General features: G+C 39.0%; 2 protein-coding genes across 3 annotated transcripts; both read right to left on the bottom strand.

Moving 5' to 3' along the window:
- Positions 1 to 651: 651 nt before the first annotated feature.
- On the bottom strand, positions 652 to 12960 carry LOC103468828 (dual specificity mitogen-activated protein kinase kinase 6-like). Of its 2 annotated transcripts, none has more exons than XM_008416177.3 (12): positions 12428 to 12960; positions 5731 to 5800; positions 5290 to 5338; positions 5085 to 5198; positions 4803 to 4922; positions 4606 to 4722; positions 4456 to 4507; positions 4228 to 4355; positions 3976 to 4053; positions 2967 to 3106; positions 2676 to 2725; positions 652 to 2481 (listed from the first exon to the last, which is right to left on the bottom strand). In XM_008416177.3, the coding sequence occupies exons 1-12, from the start codon at positions 12444 to 12446 to the stop codon at positions 2456 to 2458; spliced, it is 963 nt and encodes a 320-aa protein (XP_008414399.1). In that variant the 5' UTR covers positions 12447 to 12960; the 3' UTR covers positions 652 to 2455. The 2 variants fall into 2 exon arrangements, with proteins under 2 accessions (XP_008414399.1, XP_008414397.1); XM_008416175.3 differs by having other exon boundaries at positions 2680 to 2725; positions 12428 to 12959.
- Positions 12961 to 13320: 360 nt separating this feature from the next.
- Positions 13321 to 17823, bottom strand: btbd17b (BTB (POZ) domain containing 17b). The gene is made up of 3 exons (XM_008416174.3): positions 17440 to 17823; positions 15994 to 16279; positions 13321 to 15212 (listed from the first exon to the last, which is right to left on the bottom strand). The coding sequence occupies exons 1-3, from the start codon at positions 17804 to 17806 to the stop codon at positions 14138 to 14140; spliced, it is 1728 nt and encodes a 575-aa protein (XP_008414396.3). The 5' UTR covers positions 17807 to 17823; the 3' UTR covers positions 13321 to 14137.
- Between the last annotated feature and the right edge of the window lie 4135 nt (positions 17824 to 21958).

Raw genomic sequence — 21958 nt, forward strand, 5'->3', positions numbered from 1 at the left:
TAGTATCAGGTGTGATGAATAAGATAAGTTAATTCTTATGAATGAACCTTTTTTTTTCTTTGATCCGATAGAAACCCATCCATTTTCTTGACACCCTCGCCCACTCGCAGGGCGACACACAACCATTCACATCTAGGGGCAATTTGGAGAGGCCAATCAACCTGACAGTCATGTTTTTGGACTGTGGGAGGAAACTGGAGTACCTGGAGAAAACCCATGCATGCACAGGGAGAACATGCAAACTCCATGCAGAAGGACCGGGGCTGGGAATTGAACCCAGAACCTTCTTGCTGCAAGGCAACAGCTCTACCAACTGCGCCACTGGGCAGCCCTGATAGAAACCCTTTAAACTTTATTTTATCAATTTGGTCATCAAACATCTGATCTCAAATATGTAGAGGTTTGAAAGTTCCAAGATCAAAATTGTAATTACATTTCAGTATTTTGGGGGAAAAGTGGGATTATAAAATGAATGAGTACTACAGAAGGCAAGTTTTAAGTTGTAATCTGCATATTTGTATTTGTAAACAAGACGCTTTTATTTTAAATGTCACCTTACTCTTTTGCAAAAGCAATTTTTGCAAAAGAAAAACTTAGGGTATACCTGAATTCCCTGCAAGAACATCAGAAATGATGACGGTTACTGTCAGCTTTACTGAACAATAAAGCCTTTATTTTTTTGTCTTTCCATAGTTCAAGTTTGTCAGCGCCACCCAGCGAAAAGGTGGCAAACAGAGTGAAGAAGTAAGAGGTAGAGCAAGTGTTCCATTCTTACTGTGATCAGTGTAAAAAAAAAAAAAAAGATTTTTATACATAAAGGGATTGGCCATTTAAAGGAGGCCAACTGGAAAGGAATTGGAGGGGGAGTTAAAGAACAGCAGCTTCCAAAGTGTTGCTAGCTTTCCCTTATACTTAAAACTGAGACACAAAGCAGAGACCGCTGTTGTCCTTTCACTGGTTTCTGAAGATTCTGAGAAGCAAAACTGCCTTTGCATAGTATGTATGATCTGACAGAAATAACTAACACCTTCCAAACAAGGTAATCTCTGCATACTGTAGAAGAAAACACAGAAAACCTGAGCAGTGGAGTTTGACAGCACATCAGTCCTAAAAGATGTATATTTAGCTGGCCATATGAGTACGGTCTGTGTGTATCCATCACACTGCATTAAAACTAATACCAACGATTACCATTCAGCTACACTGTGACAGGTTTGGACAGTGTCATGTTACATTAAAAAAAAGGAAATAATATTTACATCTTCAGCATATAAATTACTTCCCTAACACACAGTCTCTGTAAGGCATAATAAGCTCTTTGAAACAATCAAAACACAAAAAACACACAAGTGCCTCTTCCAAAAAGACTACAGAAATATGGGCACGGGCATAGAAAACATTGAAATATTGATGAAATAAAATCCAAACCAGAACAAGTAGAAACAAAATAAAAACTAATAATGCAGTTTTGTTTTTTTTTTTTGTTTTTTTTTTTTCCATTAGAACAACTTGCGAAATGGCACATAGAAAGAGATAAAGCTTTAAGCTTGATTATGCAAACCCTGAATACTTCCAGGTAGTAACAATCACAACACTGGAGCTGACTCTTTGATACTCGAGAAAGACGAAGAATACAGAGTGGTCACAGCCTCTGATAGAAGTTGATATGGGATGCTTTACATTCACACCATCGGGTGCTCCAGGAATGACTCGGCCTGCCCAGAAGGTGACCCTCTGACATTTTTATTCAGTTTTTAACTCAGCCCTAGAGCCTCCCACTGGCTGCAGCCCTTGCTCTGACCAATCACATCATGGCAGAAGTGGATCGGACAAGGTAGGTTCGAGTCCCGTAGTATTCACACTTGTCAATCACAAAGAGTAACAAAAGAAAAAAAATAAAATAAAATCTGTATTATGAGGAAGAATAACAAATACGCAAATACAGCTTTCAGCACACAGCAACATACACGTTAACTGTTGGTTTTGCATATGAAATTCATCAACAACATTTCACAAACATATAATGGGCTGGCTCTGTCAGGCTCTGTCATTCTGAAAAGAGAGATGGAGGGGTGGGGGCAAATAAAAAAAAACGATTAAAACAGCTAATTAGATTAAGTTCATATTTTGTCAGGTGGGAGAACTGCTCACACAGGAAGCCTAGAGGAGTGAATGGAACCTCTCCAGTTGACCGTAAAAGTTCACGATACCACCCTGTCCAGAGCTGCTGTCAGTCTTTTGGGTTACCCTCCCATCCTGTGGGTGAACGAGAGTCCATCATTCCAGTGAGGTTTTTTTTCTTCTTTACTTATTAAAAAAAAAAAAAAAGAGCAGGGGGGGCCATTGGTTCTTCTGATGACAGGTCCCGCCCAGGTTGACGAGGTGGAGCCTGGAGTGAGCCCATCAATCATCCAGGATGACCTTGACGAAGCTGGCCACATCTGTCTCTTTAGCATCATGGAGGGTGAAAAACGGGTGTTTCTGCAGAAGAATAAAGGGTTAGGAAATGAGGCAGGACTTAATGTTTTATTTTGCTGACAGACACTGTGAAATACAAAACGTCTTCTTGGTGGGTTAATGGGAAAAGTCTGACCTCTTGTGGGCAAAAACAAGGAAGACACCGAACACCAGATAGTGACTGTGCTGTATTTATAGCGAGCGAAATAAAAATATACCAACTATTAATTCTGTGTAGGCTGGCCTTTCATCTGGCTTCTTGCTTAAGCTGTAAGACATAGGAAAATTATTTTCAAACAATAAAATGTAACACTTTATTTACACATTATGATTTAAATGAGAAACATCTTAAAAACGCAGCTACAAACAAAAACAAGTGTTGAAACCTGAATTTCTTCAATTTATCACAGAGCAAACACTGACCCCTGCTGGGCCCCTCAGTCTTTACGTTCTCTATTAAACTACAAAAGTCAAATGAGTGTGGTCACAACTGCCAGCGTGAAGCTCACCACTGCGAGATGAAGTCTACAAACTCAGGGGAGAAGCGGTCTGCAGGCAGCTGTGGAGACGGCTCGTCCACCACCTGCTTGAGCTGCTGGAACGGGGTGCCCCATGAGTCGTAGGGGAATTTTAAAATGGCCAGCTCGATCTGGGAAATGGAGGCAAGAAGAAATCTGCGTCAAGTTTCTGATGAATTTTAGGGCTGTATGACATGCTGTAACGTCAAGTTTTTTTGTGAATGAGTCAATAATGTTTATTGGAATCTGAGACCCAAACTATTTCAGGTGACTTAATACTAAATATTTCTGGTCAATGTCACTTCATTGGTCTTTTTGCATATTAAGTAAATATGTTTTATGCGTTTTGAACTGGTACAGCAAGGTTTTTTGGGGGAATATTTACAGAGAATATGAAATATATTGATGCATGTTTTGAAGCAAACCAACAGATATGCTTTATATAGAAAATGGGGTAGAAGGCATCAAAAAAATGACAAAGTAGGAGTCATATCAAATTGTAAGCCATGTATTAAGGACAGCAACAAAAAAAATGTCATTTATTTTCAGTAATGACTCACCATTACTGAAGTGTCATCAAACCTTTAAGTATGGAGAGCTTTGTGCAGTACAGCGTCTACTAAAGTATTCATAGTCTTAAAAAATTGTAAGTATTTTAATGGGATTTTTTCCTTCTAGTTTTCATATATGTGATGCTCTATAGCACTTCAAGATTTCTATTAATGAAAAGTGCATTATAAATTAAATTGATTATTATTATTATTATAATTATTATAGTGGTATGTTACAAAAAAAACATTTTGGTTGTAATATGACAAACTATAAAAAAAAAATTTCAAATGGTATGTGCACTTTTTCAATGTACTATTTATTAGAACATACTAAGCAATATATTTTGAGAGCAAGAATATATATAAAAAACAACATTTGGTTGATATCGTATCACAATGATACGTACTGGATGTAATTAGATGAGGCTTTTCAAAGCTTGAAAACTCACCATGGTGATGCCCAGACTCCAGATGTCTGATTTGACACTGTAGCCCTGCTGGTTGAGGTCAGGGTTGATCCTCTCAGGCTGAAAATATAGCAAAAATGTTTTTTGGGGTTTTTTTTCCTCATATTGAAGCTACCTTTGTATTTTGATACGAGTTATACATTTTAACAATTTAGCATTTACAAAGTATTACGACACTAGACCAATAGGTGATGTACAATTCATTCCTACTCCTCAACCCCCTCCATCTCTTACCGCCATGTAGGGCTTGCAGCCTGCATCCATCGTTTTGGCCACAGAATCCACCAGGTGGCCACTGATGCCAAAGTCGCACATTTTCACTTGTCCCTGAGCGTTGATCAGGACATTGGAGGGCTTCACATCTGGAAGCAAATGTTGAGAACATAAGAAAGTTGACAATTGATGGAGCACATTGGAGATGTAAACTGTTATTGTTGGTAGTCAGATCTTCATTTTACTTACCTCTGTGAATCACTGAGAGGTTATGGTGCAGATGCTCTAATGCCTTGACAATCTGTGGAGAAATTTTATAAAAGGAAATGCTGAGATTTATGCTAATTTTGTGAAGCACATTTATTCAGGTGGAATGGGGTTTTGAAAGGACAAACATACTGCTACTGTGATCTTGCCCAAGATGTCTTCGGGAATTGTTTGGCCTTTTTGAAAAACCTTTTTATAGAACTTATCCAAAGACGTGTCCATCAATTCCATGCAGATCCAAACATCTCCCTGAAAAATATTCGAGTTAATAGACTTCCATTACCAAATATCCTTGGAATATTTACTTATTATCTGGTAATAGGTGTTACCTCTCTAAAAAGGGCACCGTAGAAAGTCACAGTATAGAAGCAGTCCACTGTTCTCATGGAAATATCCAGGTCCATCAGAAGCCTCTTCTGCTCTAGAGTATTAACTGTGGCACGAATCCTCTGAAGACACAAGCAGCACAAACTTACTACAAGATTTCAAAACCTGCATTTAGAGCTCTGCATTAGCCCATCCAAGTGTTTACAGCCTGAAATCTGACGATTTACGGTGTTGCAAAAGCAAGTAAATAAAAGGAAAATAAATTGAGCAGCTTCCTTGACTACCTTGACCGCCATGATCACACCACTGGGGACGTGTTTCATCTTGTCCACCACTCCGTAGGCGCCCCTTCCCAGCTCTTCAATTGGCTCCAAGTCATCTGCTTCCACCACAAAGTTCTACATGGAGGAGTCAGCACAATGTTACAACGCCACATGTTCAACACAGAAAGCAAACAAAAGAGAAGGACGTTGGAAAATGCAGCTTTACCTGATCTCCAATTGTGACACAAGCTCTAGAGTCAAGGTCTCGAGGGGGCCTGCAGACAGAAAACGGCAATATATGAAATAAATTACTGACTACCTGATGCCACCGACCATATAAAATTTGAGAACTATACGGTGCTTTGCAAAAGTATTAGCCCCCTCTTGTACAAAATAAGGAATATTTACAGTACAACACCTTTTTCTTATCCCTCTGTTCTTTGATAAATACCCTAAAGTGCGTCCATAAACACAGATTTTGATTCACACCACTAAAATGTGACTGATTGCACAGAGTGCTGGACTTGCAAGGACATCCATTAAAATTTCACTTTTATTGGACGTGTCTTGGTAACTCTGCAGTTCTGCCATAATCTTTCCATTTTCAGACAATGGGTTGAGCTGATCCATGGTTCTGGTGTTGCTGGTGTAAAGAAAAGGGCCTTACGCTGTAGCTTGAGGGGGCGGTGCTGAAAATGCTCCTATGGGCAGCTTCGGCCCCGGAATCTTCTTCTTACCTTAAAAAGACACAAAAGATAAAGGAAACATTATAATCTCAGCACCAACATAAATGTTTAATCATTAACCAAGCCAAAATTAGCATCTCCCATAAGCTGGTTATTTACAAATCCTGGCTAACTAATAAGAAAACTTCTCAAACCTTTTATTTGCAAAGCCTTAAAACCCACATCACTCCAAACTGATTTTTTTCCTCAACAGAATGAGTCTTGAATAAAAATCTTGGTAACGTCTTGGTATTTGTCTAAAAAGGGTAGAGTTACAGGTATCAAGGGATAATGACTTTTACAACATTAGGTTAAAAAATGTAAACATTTGCCATCCTACCATTGTGCATTGCAAAGCCATTAAAAGGAGTTGTTGGAGAAAACTGTATGGAGCAAATTGAAATGTGGCATTGTTCCAGTTATAGAGAGCTATACACTTCTCTTTCAAATCAACTGGAAATATTTCCAGAGGTGAAAAATACTATTAAGTGAAACCATTTTATTATAACAGTTACTGCTATGAACAACATGCATTATCTGTTAAGAAGCTGACTACAGAAAGCCTATCTGAGCTGATAGCCCAACAAATTAACTGGCTTATACCAGTCAGTTATATTCATGTTGGTCTCCAAAAAGCAGAACAAGAAAAATATATTAAATGTTGCACAACAAGAAAACAATCAAAAACAGGTGTTTGCGTTTTTTGTCATGTGCCAAAATATAAAACAATGACTGTAATAATATTATTACATTGTCTAGCAGTGTTGCATGTTTTTCACTTTATGAAAACAATTACAGTTTTACATCAAACTGCAAATGTAGAGCTTATAACCAGGCAATGCCTTGGTCACTTATCCACACCAACAAAACCAGAAACAATGTCACTATATTCTTTTGGAGTTCTTCTAAAGTCAGTTACATAAACTGTTCATTGGAATTGATGTGCTCTCCTACCTAAAAGGAAAGTGACTGTCAGCTTTTGTGTGAAGTAAAAGGCAGGTAAGTGAAAGGGAACCATGCCTTCCTCTCTTACAAGCTTTTTTTATTCAAGTCAAAAAAGTCATTCTGCTCTTTTTTTTCCCTCATCATCCTTTATTTTACTGTTCTCTTTTCACATGTTTCACAACAATACACCCTTTTTAATGTTTGTTAAGCACTGTAAGTTAATGTGAGCGGCTTTGAGACTTTCCTGTGCTAAATGAGTGATAGCAATCCATTCATAAACACCGTTTACCAGAAGCCTGTGGGACTTCCCAAAAGTGAACGCGAGTCTCTGCCAGGATGACACAGCTACTCAGCCTGCAGGCAGCCTGTCAGGAAGAATGCCTCAAGTTTCCTTGACACTAATTATCTGTTTAGTGTGCTTCTCCCCAATGGGGAAATCTGAACAGATTGCAACATTTTAACACAAACGGATCATTTAAAAAAATAAAATAAAAAATTAAACCAGGCTCATTGCTACACACACATGCTTGATAAGAGTGTGCATTTCTTCTCAGAAAAGCATGAAGCTTTACATTTAGGACGTGCTGTCTAAAGTCAAACTAATGCACAACTGCAATTGTGATTATTGTAGGACTGCATTTTTCCATTGACTAAGTGACAGCACATTGCTTTGGAGGAAGTATGTGTGGGTAAACCCCTGCTTACTACAATAAGCTGGAAGGGAAGTGATTTTTTTTCTTTTCACAGATTCTAGATATCTCAGACCACCAATGAAACCTAGACACATCCGTTTTGTGTTGGAAGCCTAAAATAAGCACACAGTGTCCGGACAGACTACGGTAAGTTTCATTTGGAAGAGAGAGAGCGAGTGTTATTTACTCACACATGCTTAGGCAAAAATAGATTTTACATTTCCTCTGTGTGGGATTAAAGCAAGAGCAGTCAAAGGCTCCAGAAGACCTGAACAACAAACGGACCTTTGCACATGCAATTCAAAATTAAAATACTATAAAGATATGGCAAGGATTTTGATAACTTTTTTCACAAATGTTTCAATGCATTTACTATAAACTCTAAATACCTACTTGCCTACTGTAAAATATTAATGGCCTAGAAATAGTATCTCTTCAAGGCAGTAACGTCAGCACCTGGCGTGTCGAGGAAACAGTCAGCCGAAGCTGTGGATAGGGATATGACTAACAGCCGACTCAAATGGACATCCGCTCAAACACAACTGTCAGGACCCTTTGGGGAAAATTATGTCACTTCACTTGGCTTGCATGCAGTCTTATAGGGGCAAACTGAGGCCAAGCTCACTGCAGTTTTCTGCTGGAAGAACTCAGCTCTCTAAAACCGAGCCACACAGGTAGAGATGCTCCAATCAAGCATTTTTGAATTCAGATCTGGCTCAAATCTCTTGATTTAAAAATCTGGCAAGTGCTTTTAGTATTGGTGTTCTTGCAGTGAGTATCAGCAGCTTGTAGATGATCCAAAGACAGCAGATTTTCTGCAACAAGCTCCAACTGTATGCTTGAATTGTAAGCCAGCTGACAAAATTGGCTATAGCTGTATTGTTTATTGTTATTGTGGTGGGAGGGGTGAGATACCAACATGAAAATTTGTAGAATTGTTATCTTGGATGTCCAAAATATTTTTTCCACAATTAGTCATCAATGATGCATTTACAATTTGAAATTTGATCGAATGCAATTATTGGATCCTTTTCACCAGCACAGTTGCAGTACTGAGTGTAACTGTTGCAGTAAGATGCCTTTGCTGGTAATGGAAATGTTTTATTTTTAGAGTAGAATTTGTTACTATGAGGGTTTTAGGTGGATGCAGTTGCACATTTATAGCTAAAATGCAGCAATGTTTTTAATCATTTTGAAATGGTCAGTTTATTCATAATCACAAATACCAAGAATGCTTTGAATAAATCTGCAGACCACATTGTTCTTCCCTGATGTTAGTTGTATCACAGAGATTTTGCAACACTTTTTTGGATGAAGGCTAACAATTAAAACAGCAAAAAGTCTATCAAAAAAATGACCTTCAGAAGTACAGACCAATGCTACCTAAAGGGTTTCTGCAAGTTTCAGTCAGTTAAATTAAGACTTCGTTAAGATTGTATGATCATCAAGATCTAAATTTAAGACAGACAAGGATTATAAAATATATGATTTAAAGTTAATTAACCTAATTATTTATTGTACTCATAGTTAATATGTAATGTTAGAGACAGTTTCAGGGTCTGAACTCATTCTAGGGTTTGCAGAGAAGGGTGAATTTCCAGTGGACAAGAGGTAGGGTGTGCCCTGGACAGGTCACCAGTCACAGGGGAACGCTCATACACACACCAAACAACCAATCACACACCAACTCGAACATAAAAGCCAATTTGATGGGACCACAAAATCCCATATGAATATCCTTGGACTGTGGGAGGAAGCCTAAGAAAGAGAACAACATGTATGAAGAGAACATGCAAACTCCATGCAAAAAGGCCCTGATAAATTCAAACCCAAGATCCAAGACAGCAATGCTGACAAATTCATCATGCAGCCCAAATGAATATTAATACTTTTGACACTTTTCTTTCCTTGCCATTACAAGTTATCCCCTCTACTGCCCTAGCACTTTAGCTTTTCAGCTCTGATGCAGACATTTATGTCAGTTAGTCCATCCAGCTGCTCAAATAAAAAATATGCAAAGTATGAAATATATAGATATATTACTCACTGAAAATGCCAAGATTTTATTTCTTGTAATTCTCATGACTATTGCTTGCATGTGTAAAAACTCACAAGTACAGCAGGTTATCGACATCCTCCTCAAGGAGGATAAGCCACAAATAGTCATTGATAAAGAAGCTGTTTTTTTATAGACTTATGTGTGAAAACATATTCATATAAAAAACACATTCACTGTGCAATGTGTGACACAAAAGGTGCACCACCAACAGGGATAAAAACAGACTTCACATAATCATTTAGTAAAATGTATTCAGAAATTTGAGGGAGGAGAGGACTGAGACCGGAGCCAGCGCTTTAAGAGATGCTATAAATAGACAAATCCTTCACATGGCTACAAATGTAGCATCAGTTGTGTCAAGCTAGTCCTGAACCACAGATGTCAGAAGCCTCTAATCTGGGCTAAAGAGACAAACAACTGTACTGTTGTTCAGTTGGCTAACGCTATCTTTTCTTCATTTGGAAATATGGAAGAATTGTGGAAAGGCACAGTCACATTGCTTAAAGTCCAGTGTAAAGTTTAAATAGTATTCCACAATTTTTAGGGTGTTATGACATCTGCTGGTGTTAGTCCACTGATTATGTCCATGCCACGCTGCACTGATGCAGTAAATAATTCATGTAAAAGGAGCTCTGAAGTAGGATACTGTTGTTCAGTGATTGTACAGATGCAGATGCAAGTAGATGGCACTAAAAGTACAGCATGAAATTTTAACCACCATATGGCACTGAAAGTTTCTTGTGCAGCTCTACTTTTGGTATTAAAACCGACACAAGAAAGGCTTTGTTTTTCAAGATCGTTTTTGTCTTCACTACAAGTCCTCTCACCCAGCAGCTAATGCAAAGGAAGTAAACAATTAGCTAGATGTTGCTGAATTGGTCTGCTTTATCTGCTTGACTTGTCACTAGTTCATCACATGTATTGGACAGCAGGCATTGCAAAAATCTATGTAGGGCAGAAAAAAAAAAACAGTTTACCTCACTTTTTTCAGGCATTGGCCCAGAAAACACTAAGAAGCTCTCATATGTAAATGCAACAACTATAGCCACTTGTCCATTTCCTACTCTCCTGGAGGTTTCAGAATTATCTTACTATAGTTACTGTGTCAGTGATGTAATTTATTAGTTTTTCTAATACTTGTACAATTCTTAAGAGGTTTGCTTTTGAATGTTTCATCAAAGTTGTGAAAAGACCTTTTCATTTAATTAATCAAATTAAAAAGTCATGGAGATACTCATGGCACACTTATGAGCAGTATGTCATCTGCTCATGAAAAAAAAGAAAAAAAGAATGAATGCTGGGTTCATTGTGTGTTCAGGCTGCAGACTGTAATTTATACCTGACAGGTAGGTAATGCAAAAGACATTGAGTACACTGGTAAGAGTGACACACGAATGACTACAACTACTGATGTGCTTTTCAAGTTTTTTTTTCTTAAAGTCATATATATTTGCTATATTGTCCACCGTAACTTGAGCCTAAATACTATTCCCATCTGGTCTCATGCTAATGCTGAATAGGAACAGACTCATCTCTACTCACCAGGTACAATGGTCGCATGACATCAGCAACAGCTCAACAGCTGTGGTAAGTTGATCAAGCAACTCAACACATGACAGCAAATAATCATTTTCCAAAAAAAAGGGATCTGAGTAACAGTAGTTCCTTGCAGGATGTGGGGTGGGGATGTGTTTAAAAAAAACAGCAAAAAAAAAAAACAGCTGACTTATAATTTTTTTAAATTCTCAGTAAACATAGGGAGTTGTATCGACAAGAGCATGCATGCATTCTTCTGAGTATACTAAATGCTCAGTGGAAAATACCCGAAATACATACGTAATGTGAGCAAGAATTTCTGGATTGTACATGGGATCAAAGTGTCAATAGCTGCGAGGCGAGTCACCATCAGGAAGCACCAGCCTTAGAGCAGGTCCATATACAGACAGTGATGACTCATGCGCAGATAATCTTCCACACCACCCTATCAGGACTGTTCGGGAGAACCCAATCTCTAAGCATGCCTCAGCACTAACAGATCTCAAGGCTCTCTAAAAGCAAAAAAAAAAAAAAAAAAACAAGTCTGAATGAAACTAAACACTCTTAAACACGCAGAAAATGCACAGTAAAGACAGCAGCAGAACCTGCGTGACGATCAGAGTGATTGCAGCCAGTCAACTATCAACAAGTAGGGAAACAGCGTTTGGTATTGGTGCTGCAAGTCTAAACCTGCCACCGCAGGCCGGGGCGCTTTGACTGCCTGAGCGGCGCCCAGCGCGTGCAGCCCACCATGGTAACGCTGCTATGATTGTGTAACAGCACGAGCGCTGAACTTGAAATGTAAATTGACATCATTACAATCACGCTATATGTGACGCAGAGGAAGAGCCTTGATTCTTTTTCCAAGGAGTGGTTTCTTTCTTTTTTGGTTGTTTGCTTTTTTCTCATTGATTCCAGATTACCGTGAATGTAGAAAAAAAAATTTATTAAAGTTGCTCCTTCATAAACACGAGGCTAAAATATATGTACGCCGAACAAAAAGTGTGCAAAAAAAAAAAAAAAAGCAGAAAAACACCTGTGGTTCTACTAAGCATCAAAGAGAGAGCGAAGTGATTTCCAGCTAAATTTGCTTCATATTTAAAGTTGGACAAAAAAACACTACGATATTTAGCTAAGTTCAACAGAGCAACTTTAGCCACACAAATAATAAAACTATCCATTAGTAAGTCAGGGATAGCAAAAATTGGTAACATTTAGCTGTAGGATATCTGAAGACTTTGTGTACTGATTAAAAAAAGAAAGCAGGAAAGACATGTTGGCTAGCTAGCCTTCCACCTGGCAAGGTTACATTACACAAAGCTAGCTAAAGTTCTTCCTCCTCTTCCAGCAAGGCGGGGGACAAAAATATGCGCAGCTGCTTGCAAAACAATACAAAAAGACTCTTACCTGCTTTAGATAGAGACATTTCCCCTTTGCTTTGATGAGGGGGAAGGGAAGCACAAAGACTTTTGCCTTTTTCTCTACTCCCTCCCTCCCTGCATCTACTCTTGTACCCGCTCAGGAACGCTGGTTCGCGGGTGCAAAGATCTAGCAGCGATTAAAAAAAAAAGTAGGCAATTTGCCTTAGTGCAAGTCTAGTGCGCCAATAACCTGCTCAAAGAACGACGAGCAGCAAGGTGCACAACTTTAAACTTTGAAAAAGCTGAGCAGTTCGACTTAGTTTGCTAACAAAACCTTCGCCGGGGTGGCCAAAGTCTGACAGCTGAGGGTTCCAACGACGTGATGACGTCTTTCCTGTCATGTGCTACGCCTCATGGGAGGTGAAGTTTCCGTGCTGTAAAATAACCAACCCCAACTGGAGGGTGAATATGAAACTAGAAATCCCAAAATTGTTACAGATTCACTTTGTAATTAAAGGAGTTCTGTTTTAACAGACCCTGAGGTCATTAATCTATTCAGCTACAACATACTTTACCCCACAAATAATCACATTTTTAAATTAATATTTTAAAAGTTGAACTGGTTTGTCTCACAAATTATTACTTTAGTATCAGCTGTACTTACAGGTGGTTTGCTAAAAAAAAACAAAACTGAACCTTTATGACAATTGTTTTGCTTCTTTTTTTAACTTTACGTTTTACTTTGGAAAAAATGTAAATATACATAAATGAATAAAGGCTTACTCTTAAAACAAATATAACATTTTGTAGCAATAATACGGAAATATGTAATTGGTAAATACGAATGTGGTAATACACTTGTTAACTGTTCAACCAACCCATAAAGTTTAAGAAGCAGAAAAAAAATCATGACATATAAAGAGTTATCTAGAAACAATGTCTATCAACAAACAAAACTTTTATTTATTATTTGATTTACAAAAGAGAAAAACAAAATAATGGTATTTAAAATAAGTCAGATATTTTTGCCCTTACTAAGTCTTACGTTAAAAGACAGATCAACATCTAGAATTTAACTTTTTATTGTCCTGTATGAGGCTATTTACTTTTTTTTCTTTCATTATCACATACTGCTTGGGTTTTCAAAAAGCTAAAGAAAACACATGTTAAAAATACAAAATAACTAAGTCAACAAGCAATGTGAAAGGGAAAAAAATGTATGTGCAGCAATTATACATTTTCAGTCTTGTAAGACAAACTAGATCACATTAAACCCTAGAAAACATTTTGATATCTAAAATTCAAAGTGGAGCATAAATGAACGTACAAAATATCTGCCATGAACTACAAATCTATATTTGACAGCAAAGAAAATAAAAATACATAAATGTAACAGTGAATGTTATTTTGTTTTTCAAAGCAAAATACATACCGTATATGGCCTATTCAAACATCGGCAGCGACACAGATTCATTAATTCAAGGAAAAACTATTACTTACTGAAATACCTCAAGAAATACAACAACCTATGTTCCATGTTGCTCTCAATAATAAAGGTGACAATAACAGTTTGTATTGCAGTTTAACTTTTAACTTTTTGCTATACAAGTGGAAGACAAAAGAATGAAACAATGTTAGTGTGAATTTATGGGGCTGACACATACACATATTGTGATATGAGTGTGCTTTGAAACATGTGCATGTGATTGTGTGGGCAGATCAGGGTTGGGTGAGATCACACAAAAAATTCCTGTTTTTATTTCCTGGCAACAAGCAAGCTATGGTAGAGAGGTTTGATCACAACGTGCAGATAGAGGGAGCTGTCAATTAGGTACTCCGATGCACGGCGTTGCAGGTCAGCATCCGCCAAGAAATCCCCAGCCTCCTCTGTACTTTGGTGGAAGTTGTACACATGGCGGACAATCACTTTTCCTTGTTGCTTTGCCATCACAATGACCGTTTTCTGGAAACTCACTCCAGCAAAGTCGGGGCTGGAGGTGGCCGGCGTTACGATGATGCGAGGTCGACCTCCCTCTGTGCGAGTGGGCTGCATGGCGCCCAACTCAGTGTAGGTAGACCTGGCACTGAGTGGGAGCCAGCGAGGGGAGAACAGGGCATTCCACGTCACTCTCTTGCTGGAGTCATGGCCGCTGGGTCCAAGTTGGGTCTGGAAGCTGAAACTACGGTCATCACGGGTGGGATTGTTGATGATCCAAGGAGAGCCCCAAGATGAGGACAAGTAGTTACGGGGAGTGAAGATACTGCAGTTGACGTCAAAGTACTTGGCTAGTTGAATCGGTGAGGCAGAGTGGAACTGGAAAGCTAGATAGAGGAGATCACGGATGGCCTCATAATACTTCACCATGAGGGGTGAATGCCTCTGAAGACGGAAGAGATGTTGAGGAGGGATCATGCCGTACCGAACAGCTCTCAGGGCAGTCTCTATTGTTGAGCTGACTGGCTGGTTCTGGTTGATCCAGGACTCCAGCGCCTCATAGAGCTCCAGTTCACTCTGCAGAATGAGGTCGGAGCGCTGGAGCAAGGACAGGAGCAGGTCTTCACTGATGGAGCCCCATTCTCCACTCTGCAGCACAGAGGACAGATTCCAGGACAGGTACTGCAGACAGCTGTCCCGCAGGGTTGCGTCCCCAATTTGTAGTGCATAGTTGTACCAGCTAACCACGTGGCCTGTGGGCGAATCACTGGAAAGATGTTGAGTCATATATTGGGTCAGGCCTTGCTGCAAGCCCCACACACGGTACTTGCTTGCCAACTTGTGCAGGGATATGGCCTGATCGAGCCGGAGTGAGATGTCACCGCAGTACAAATATCTGAAAAAAGACATCTTTTTGAAAGTATTGTTAGACAGAAACTGTTTCTGAAAAGCACACTGTATTTTAGGAAACTTTTCTTTTTCACATCTGTGTCACTGAATGAAACCCAACCCAAAACTTTAATTTTAGGATTCTCATTAAGATAAAGCATTCTGCCTCTCCAATAATTGTGGAGAATTTTACTGAAAAAGTTTTCATAAGCACACAACTCAACAGTTTCTGAAATTTATAACTACAGATAATACATAAAATCACTACAAAATAAATTTTAAGCGGTATTGTACATTAACTAATGTGTGTAGGAAAAAGTGCTTCCAATGGCAGTATATAGTGCTTTGCCATCATGCTTTGTATTCGTTTAATTACAAGATGGCTCAACAGCCTCAGCAGATGTAAAATAACATTAGATTAACCTACGTATTCTTAAATCAGTGAAGTTACTTGCAGTTAGTAAAGTATTCAGAACGTTTACTCAAGTAAGAGTAGTGATAATAATATTATGCTAGCAAAAGTAAAACGTACAGTACCATAAAACTACTAATACATAGGTACTGTATTATAATCCATCTTGCAAATGAGTAAATTTCACGAGTAATTCTTTCTAGTTTGATTTTATTAATAGATTCATCTGTCCCATAATTCAAAAGATTGCTATACCACAACTACACATTTTACTGCTTAAATAAAAATGATCCACAAAGTCTAATCTGACTGTTAGCAGAGGCCTAGTACCTGGGCCTCTGCTCTTCAGAAGCCCAGGTACTAAGTCGATCCTTACCTGACAAACTTGTCAAAGACAGCTGCACATTCTGGTGTTTCAATTAACACCAGAGCACTGTTGTTCCGGCTGAGCAACAGCTCCTCAAACACGTCGCTCTGCAGGGTAAGGACCAGACTATGGGCTTGGATCACCTTCACCTCATCAGTGTTCATGGTTTGCACCCGCAGGCTAACATCACTACTGTTTCCCAAGGTCAGCAAGTTCTCCATGCGATGCACCAAATGCATGGAGTGATTCAGCACTGTGGCACCGTTGTCCAGTGCTGCCTCTTGCTTCAGGGGAGCTGTGCAAGAAAAGGGGGATATTAGTAGGTTGTTTAGTTCACATCCAGGCTCATTCCATTTTAAATTTGGATGTACATTTTGCACTATTATGCACATCTTTCTGTTGGACCTTCATAACTGGCACAGCAATAATTGGAAAAGCACATCCTAATTCCTCAGCTGAGCCACAGCCGATGGTATCTGCCAAGGAAAGATCGGGCTTACACATGCTTTTCTTCACACTCTCCTAGTTAATTGAAAAAAACGGAACAAGAAGCCAGGTGGCTGACTCAGAAAACCTCAGACGCCAGGTGCACAGCCAACATGAACGACGAGTTTGCAGCCCCTTTGCAGATGGCTGGTTCTAAAGCCTGCCTTGGAACACAAGAAAAAGCTGTGGAGAATCCCACATGAAAGAGTCAGTAAAGTTTCCATATGAGCTGCCTTGTTTGTCTCCTGCTGGGCGTTTAACGAGACATAGGGGTGGCACATTTGACTCCCTTTTAGAGCTCCCAATGTCCCACTACAATCAAGAACCCCAACTTCAAAGTCTCCTTTCTCCTCTACGCAAGATGAGCACGAAGTGGTGTGAGGATGTTCGCTGTCAAATGTTTGTGACAGTCTGTCCCCCTGAAAACTAACTGAAGGCGTTGCATTAGGCGCAAACAGCACATTCCATCTGTTATGTAATAAACTATTTTCACTTTCTGTGAGAAAAACGTGAAATCTTCACAGTAGGCACACACGCAAACTTATTGATGAATTCTGCTCTGCTTCTTTCACTTAGGCAGGAAAAGAGCGGATGTAATTTGATTCATGCTCATCCATAAATTACTCATTAAAACTAATCTGAAAGCTGTGTAGTATGACCTGCAGCAGTCTCTGTCAAAAATGATTTCCCCAGACGAGCAAGTACAGCCTGCAAAGTGTCTTTTATTGTTTTAATGCCAGGTGACAAATGAACTTGGATTTTCTTTACAGGCACACAGATGAGAACAGAATGAGCTGCATAAATAATTATCCATCAAGCCGCACACTCATGCTGTGCCCCCCTACCCAGTAACAGCATGGGGGAAGCGGGACTGAAATAGAACAATTCGCCGTCCTTAACAATGCAAGATATTGCTATTATATTTTTGTTCAAGTGACAGCAAACCACTAAAACCATTTGTGATCTTACCTCCGCTGACAGTGACTGAGTGGAAGTGGAAAAAGAAGAGCAGAGTGCCTACATAAACCCAGCAAGGAGTCTTGTGTTCATATGAGCGCTCCATCTCTTTCCAGTTATTCACTGCCTGTGCTTCTTTGTCCTTTCCCCTCTCCTCTTTTTCTCGGCGCCACTCTCCTACCGGCTGAATGTGTGCAGAAAGGTGTGCTGCCTGTTGTGTTGCCCAGCTCCCTGTCCTGGACTCTTTATGTAGGACGCTGGCCTTTCCCCTGGCGCATCTCTCACAACCCCGCGGACTCCATTGATTGGTGGAATCAGGCAGGGGCGTTGCTATAGCGACAGCTTTGATTTTGAATCTCTCCCTTTTTGGATGTAACATGGCATTGATCAGTGGCACCGGGCCAGCCAAGGACTCAGCTTAATGTTTTTCTTTTTTTTTTTTTTTTTAAAGTGTGCTGTGCTTTGGCGCTATTAGGAATCAATAATAACGCAGCAACCCATTTTAATGGCACGGACATGCTGCTGATCTCCAGGCTACAGAACTTTAAAGTTAAGCACCATGAGTGCTTTAATTAGTCGGCTAATTTTCACAGAGGCCACTGAGACAATCAGCCAAAAGTAATTGGGCCTTTGATATGTGTGACCAATGGCAGTCAGTGAAATTTCGCAATTTATCTCCAGCAGATTTTTAAGCCCTTATTTCTTGGACAGCTCATTAATCTGACTAATGTGAGAATAATTTATTTTATGCTTGGTCTGTTCATTAATTTGAGGGAAGCTTTGTCTATCATGCAAGGGCAAATCCAGACTGTTTCCCCTGAAGAGCTAACTGCTGTTGAAAGACATTTGTTTAGTCACAGAAAATGAAACCATTGCAGACATGTAAATAAATCTATTTCCAGCTGCATCTTTTTACTGAGCCCAAATGTGCTAGATAAATTTGTGTGACATAAATAGTTGCACTAAATACACTTAACAATGTGCTGCTTTGCAGAAAGAACAATGACCTCCATAATTGTAAACAATAAAACTGATGATGAAAGCGACCTGTGCATTTCAAGAGAACTGCACACCCCAGAATAACATCAAGCATTATTTGATGTTATTACAACTCTGCTTTAGGGTGACATAATATTTTAACGTTTTATCGCTTAGCAATTCAAAAGGACAGTTTAGCTCTTTCCATGACATATAAGTGAAAGCAATAAAGCATAAAAGAGGATGTGTGATAACTCCAGTATACAATGTAGGAGACAGACAGGAAGTCAAAAGTTATGATTTATGTAATTATTAATTTTCTTTCTTTCTTTTTTTTTACAGCAAAGTGTAATTTCTGAACTGTTTATGTCAAACCTGATAAACAAAAAAAATAAAATGCAGCTTACCTATGGAACAAAATTTGTTGAGAATTCATTGCAACCAAATATTACAGGTTGATCAGACCTGCATCAATCCGGTCAGGCAAGGCTTCCCTAATCTCCTTGAACTAAGCTTTCTTGTAATCATTGCAAAGTTCATCGAGAAGAGTAATCATGAGTGACTGATCAGCCAATCAGAAGTGGAATTAGGGTGTTGTGAGAGCTATGCCACATCATGCAGTCAATGTTAACGAAATGGATTCTGCTCCTTTTCCAAAATACTTTTTTTAGGCTCATAAAAGGTTAAATAGAGTGTCGGCAAGTTATGACTTCAAATGTTATAGAGTCCCATGACTAGGACTTTTTTCACATAATTGTCTCTCCTAACTCATTATCCTCCCACCCTCTCTGTGAAAAACACTAATAATAATTTATCCAAAAAAAATGGACTTGTTGATATTCAAAGTCATTGGCTGACAAAAATAAATTTGTGAATCTGTATGCCACCTTTTTGGAAAAAATAGGCTATATGGCAAGACCTTTGCATAAACAATAGGCTCTTTCACAAAACATTTCCATCATAAATGTCATACCGCAATCCCCTCATGCAATATTATTTCTAGAACAATAAGGGTGGGCAAACTCAATGTAGCAATGCAGTTGGTGACTCGGCAATACATCAAATTTATATTATATATTTCACCTTCTGAAATTTGTCTCAAAGCTATTAATACCAGTCTTTTTTATCCAGTTAAAACTCATGGCTGTTTGTAAAGACTGCACATCATCAGTACAACACTCTGTTAATCTACAAAGCCTGCTTGCTCCTCTAGTCAGTCAAGGTGGCGCTCTGACTTCCTTACTTGGCAGGTCAGGGTGACTTCTATCTCGGTCACCACATTGGCCCTTCCCCGAAACACACAGAGAAAGGAAAAAGGTGGCTTATTTTGTGAAAGAGGATATTTTTATATGAACTGGTAAAAAAAACAAAGTTGGTCAGAGATCACTTTTCAGACATGTCAGAAATTATCTTATGAATGAGAAATCTGAAGTGTATGAATACAAAGACATTGCTTCAGACACATGAATACAAGTCTGGCTCATCTCAGACAGTTCTAACAACAACCAAACCAGTCTTACCACTTTAAAATTAAGCTTGCTGCAATTTCATCAGGATCCAGCCATCAGAAATGTGTCATTTAGTAATTAAGTTATTTTAAAATCTGCTAAAAAAAAACAAAACAAAAACAAAGGCCGGAATAGAATTAATATCTGTTGAAAAAAATGTCTTACCAGACAACTGGACCCTTTATAGCTTTAACATGAAAAAGAAGCACAGGGAAAATATGTTTAAAATAGATCTACCTACTTTGGGAAAGGACAGGCAGTTGTTTTTGGGTGATTTGGGTTGTGTTGACGCCCCGGGGGCTGCCAGGCTGAAAATACAGAACTGTCCTCTGAGACAACCTGAGCCTCTGCTCTGAATACTCACATGCATTCCCTAAGGAGAGCCTGTATGCAGCAACTTTAATACCCTAATGAATCCTGCTGCAACACAATAAGGTGGACAACTAGAAAAAAGCACAGATTCACATCTGACATCATGCAACTGTCATAATTTAAGACAATTGATGCAGATGCATGCTGTAAACATCTGAAAATGAAATGCCCTTCATTAAGGTCACATGTTTTTTTTGTTGTCCCCCCCCCCTTTTGCTCGTACATCCTGGTAGAAATCTAATAGAACGACAATGTAAAAAGGATTGATTGACAAGCTGCTGAATGTTTTCAGAGCAACCCTCGGGATGAGATCCATTGAGAGATCAATGCCTCGCAGGAGGCCCCATCGTGCAGTATAAACATGTTAAGTACAGGCCAAATGCCAGAGTAAAGGGGTTGGGGATGACCTCACTCGTGTGCTGAAGCCTGAGGCAATGCACTCGTTGACTTCATTTCTAGAACATACTGAGCAAATGACTAAACCTGTTTAACAAAATGTGTAGGATACTTATGTGCTTTGGTGTGTACAATGCATGGAAACAAAAGACTATGAAGAAATATTTACCTTCTGTTTTGTCTTGTAGTGAATGTACTCTAGCTATTCCATTAGTTTATATAGTTGTAGTTCTTAGCACCAATAATGAAATATATTTTATCAAACAATTTTAACAACTCTCTTTTTAGGTAAACTGTATCCTACTAACTAAGATACAGATCATAGATCATAACTTTTACAAACAATGTCTTTCTTACATATTTATTAAAGTTGTCACCATGTTGTGACAGTATGGTATGAGACAGATAATCTGAAAAAAAAAAGCTAAATTTTGTCTCCTTCCTGTAGCCCTACTGCTATCTGCAGAAATACAGTACTTTGTCAGAAACGACCAATCAGAGTCCGAAGGAGGGTTTAACAGCTGTCACACATGCTCATGTATGCACTGCTCACACCCTCGCCAGTGCTCTCTATTTTCCCACAACTCCGTCCTCACAACAGAGCCTGCTGTGAATGCACAGGCTGCTTAGCATGGCCAGGACAAGTTGTTTCTCTGACATTAGCACAGCTGCAGGTCTGATTGACAGTGACGTTACTGAGTGGTTGTTTCTGACTGGTCGTTGTATTTCTGTAGATGGCAGTAGGACCAGAGGCAAGAGGCAGATGAGCTCAGTTTTTTTCACAGATTATCTGTTTTATGTTGTTCTGCCACGACACAGTGACAGCTTTAAGAAATATATTTGAAACATTTGTATAAAATTTAAAGAAAAGCAGCTTTAAAGTAAAGCAAAACTATTTATCAAATCACAATCCTCTGCAATATCAATGTAGCCAATATCATAATCCAAAGGAGTGTTTGATGAAATATTTGGAAAGCTACAAAACACTCCTGCCAAGAAAATATTTACATTGGGTTACTGCCACCATATGTTAAGCTCACACCGGATATAGAATTTACTGACCGAGATCAAAAATATAAATCCTGTCTTCCCAGTTGGTCCTGATCCTCTTCAATAACCTTTTCCATGCCATTTTTTTGTTGTTGTTGTTTTATAATTTTTTTTTAGAACCCTGTCCAGTGTTCTCAGACATGGCTCAGGGGCTTTGCTGTATTGAATACAGCAAAGCCCCTTTAAGGAACACAAATGTGTTCCTTACTCACATTTGAGTAAGGAAC

Source organism: Poecilia reticulata, chromosome 8, assembly GCF_904066995.2.
Source record: "Poecilia reticulata chromosome 8, P_reticulata-male-v2, whole genome shotgun sequence".
In the NCBI taxonomy this organism is placed as follows: domain Eukaryota; kingdom Metazoa; phylum Chordata; class Actinopteri; order Cyprinodontiformes; family Poeciliidae; genus Poecilia; species Poecilia reticulata.

What these genes read in the sequence shown, in the direction of transcription:
- LOC103468828 (XM_008416175.3), bottom strand. An exon ending in GGAGTCTGGGCATCACCATG is followed by an intron (nt 3,107 to 3,975) that starts GTGAGTTTTCAA and finishes TCCATTTCCCAG; the next exon opens with ATCGAGCTGGCCATTTTAAA. An exon ending in CAGCCTACACAGAATTAATA is followed by an intron (nt 2,482 to 2,679) that starts GTTGGTATATTT and finishes ATTCTTCTGCAG; the next exon opens with AAACACCCGTTTTTCACCCT.
- btbd17b (XM_008416174.3), bottom strand. Translation starts at nt 17,806, where the DNA reads ATGTTACATCCAAAAAGGGAGAGATTCAAAATCAAAGCTGTCGCTATA. An exon ending in CTCAGTCACTGTCAGCGGAG is followed by an intron (nt 16,280 to 17,439) that starts GTAAGATCACAA and finishes TTTCTTGCACAG; the next exon opens with CTCCCCTGAAGCAAGAGGCA. An exon ending in GTCTTTGACAAGTTTGTCAG is followed by an intron (nt 15,213 to 15,993) that starts GTAAGGATCGAC and finishes GTCTTTTTTCAG; the next exon opens with ATATTTGTACTGCGGTGACA.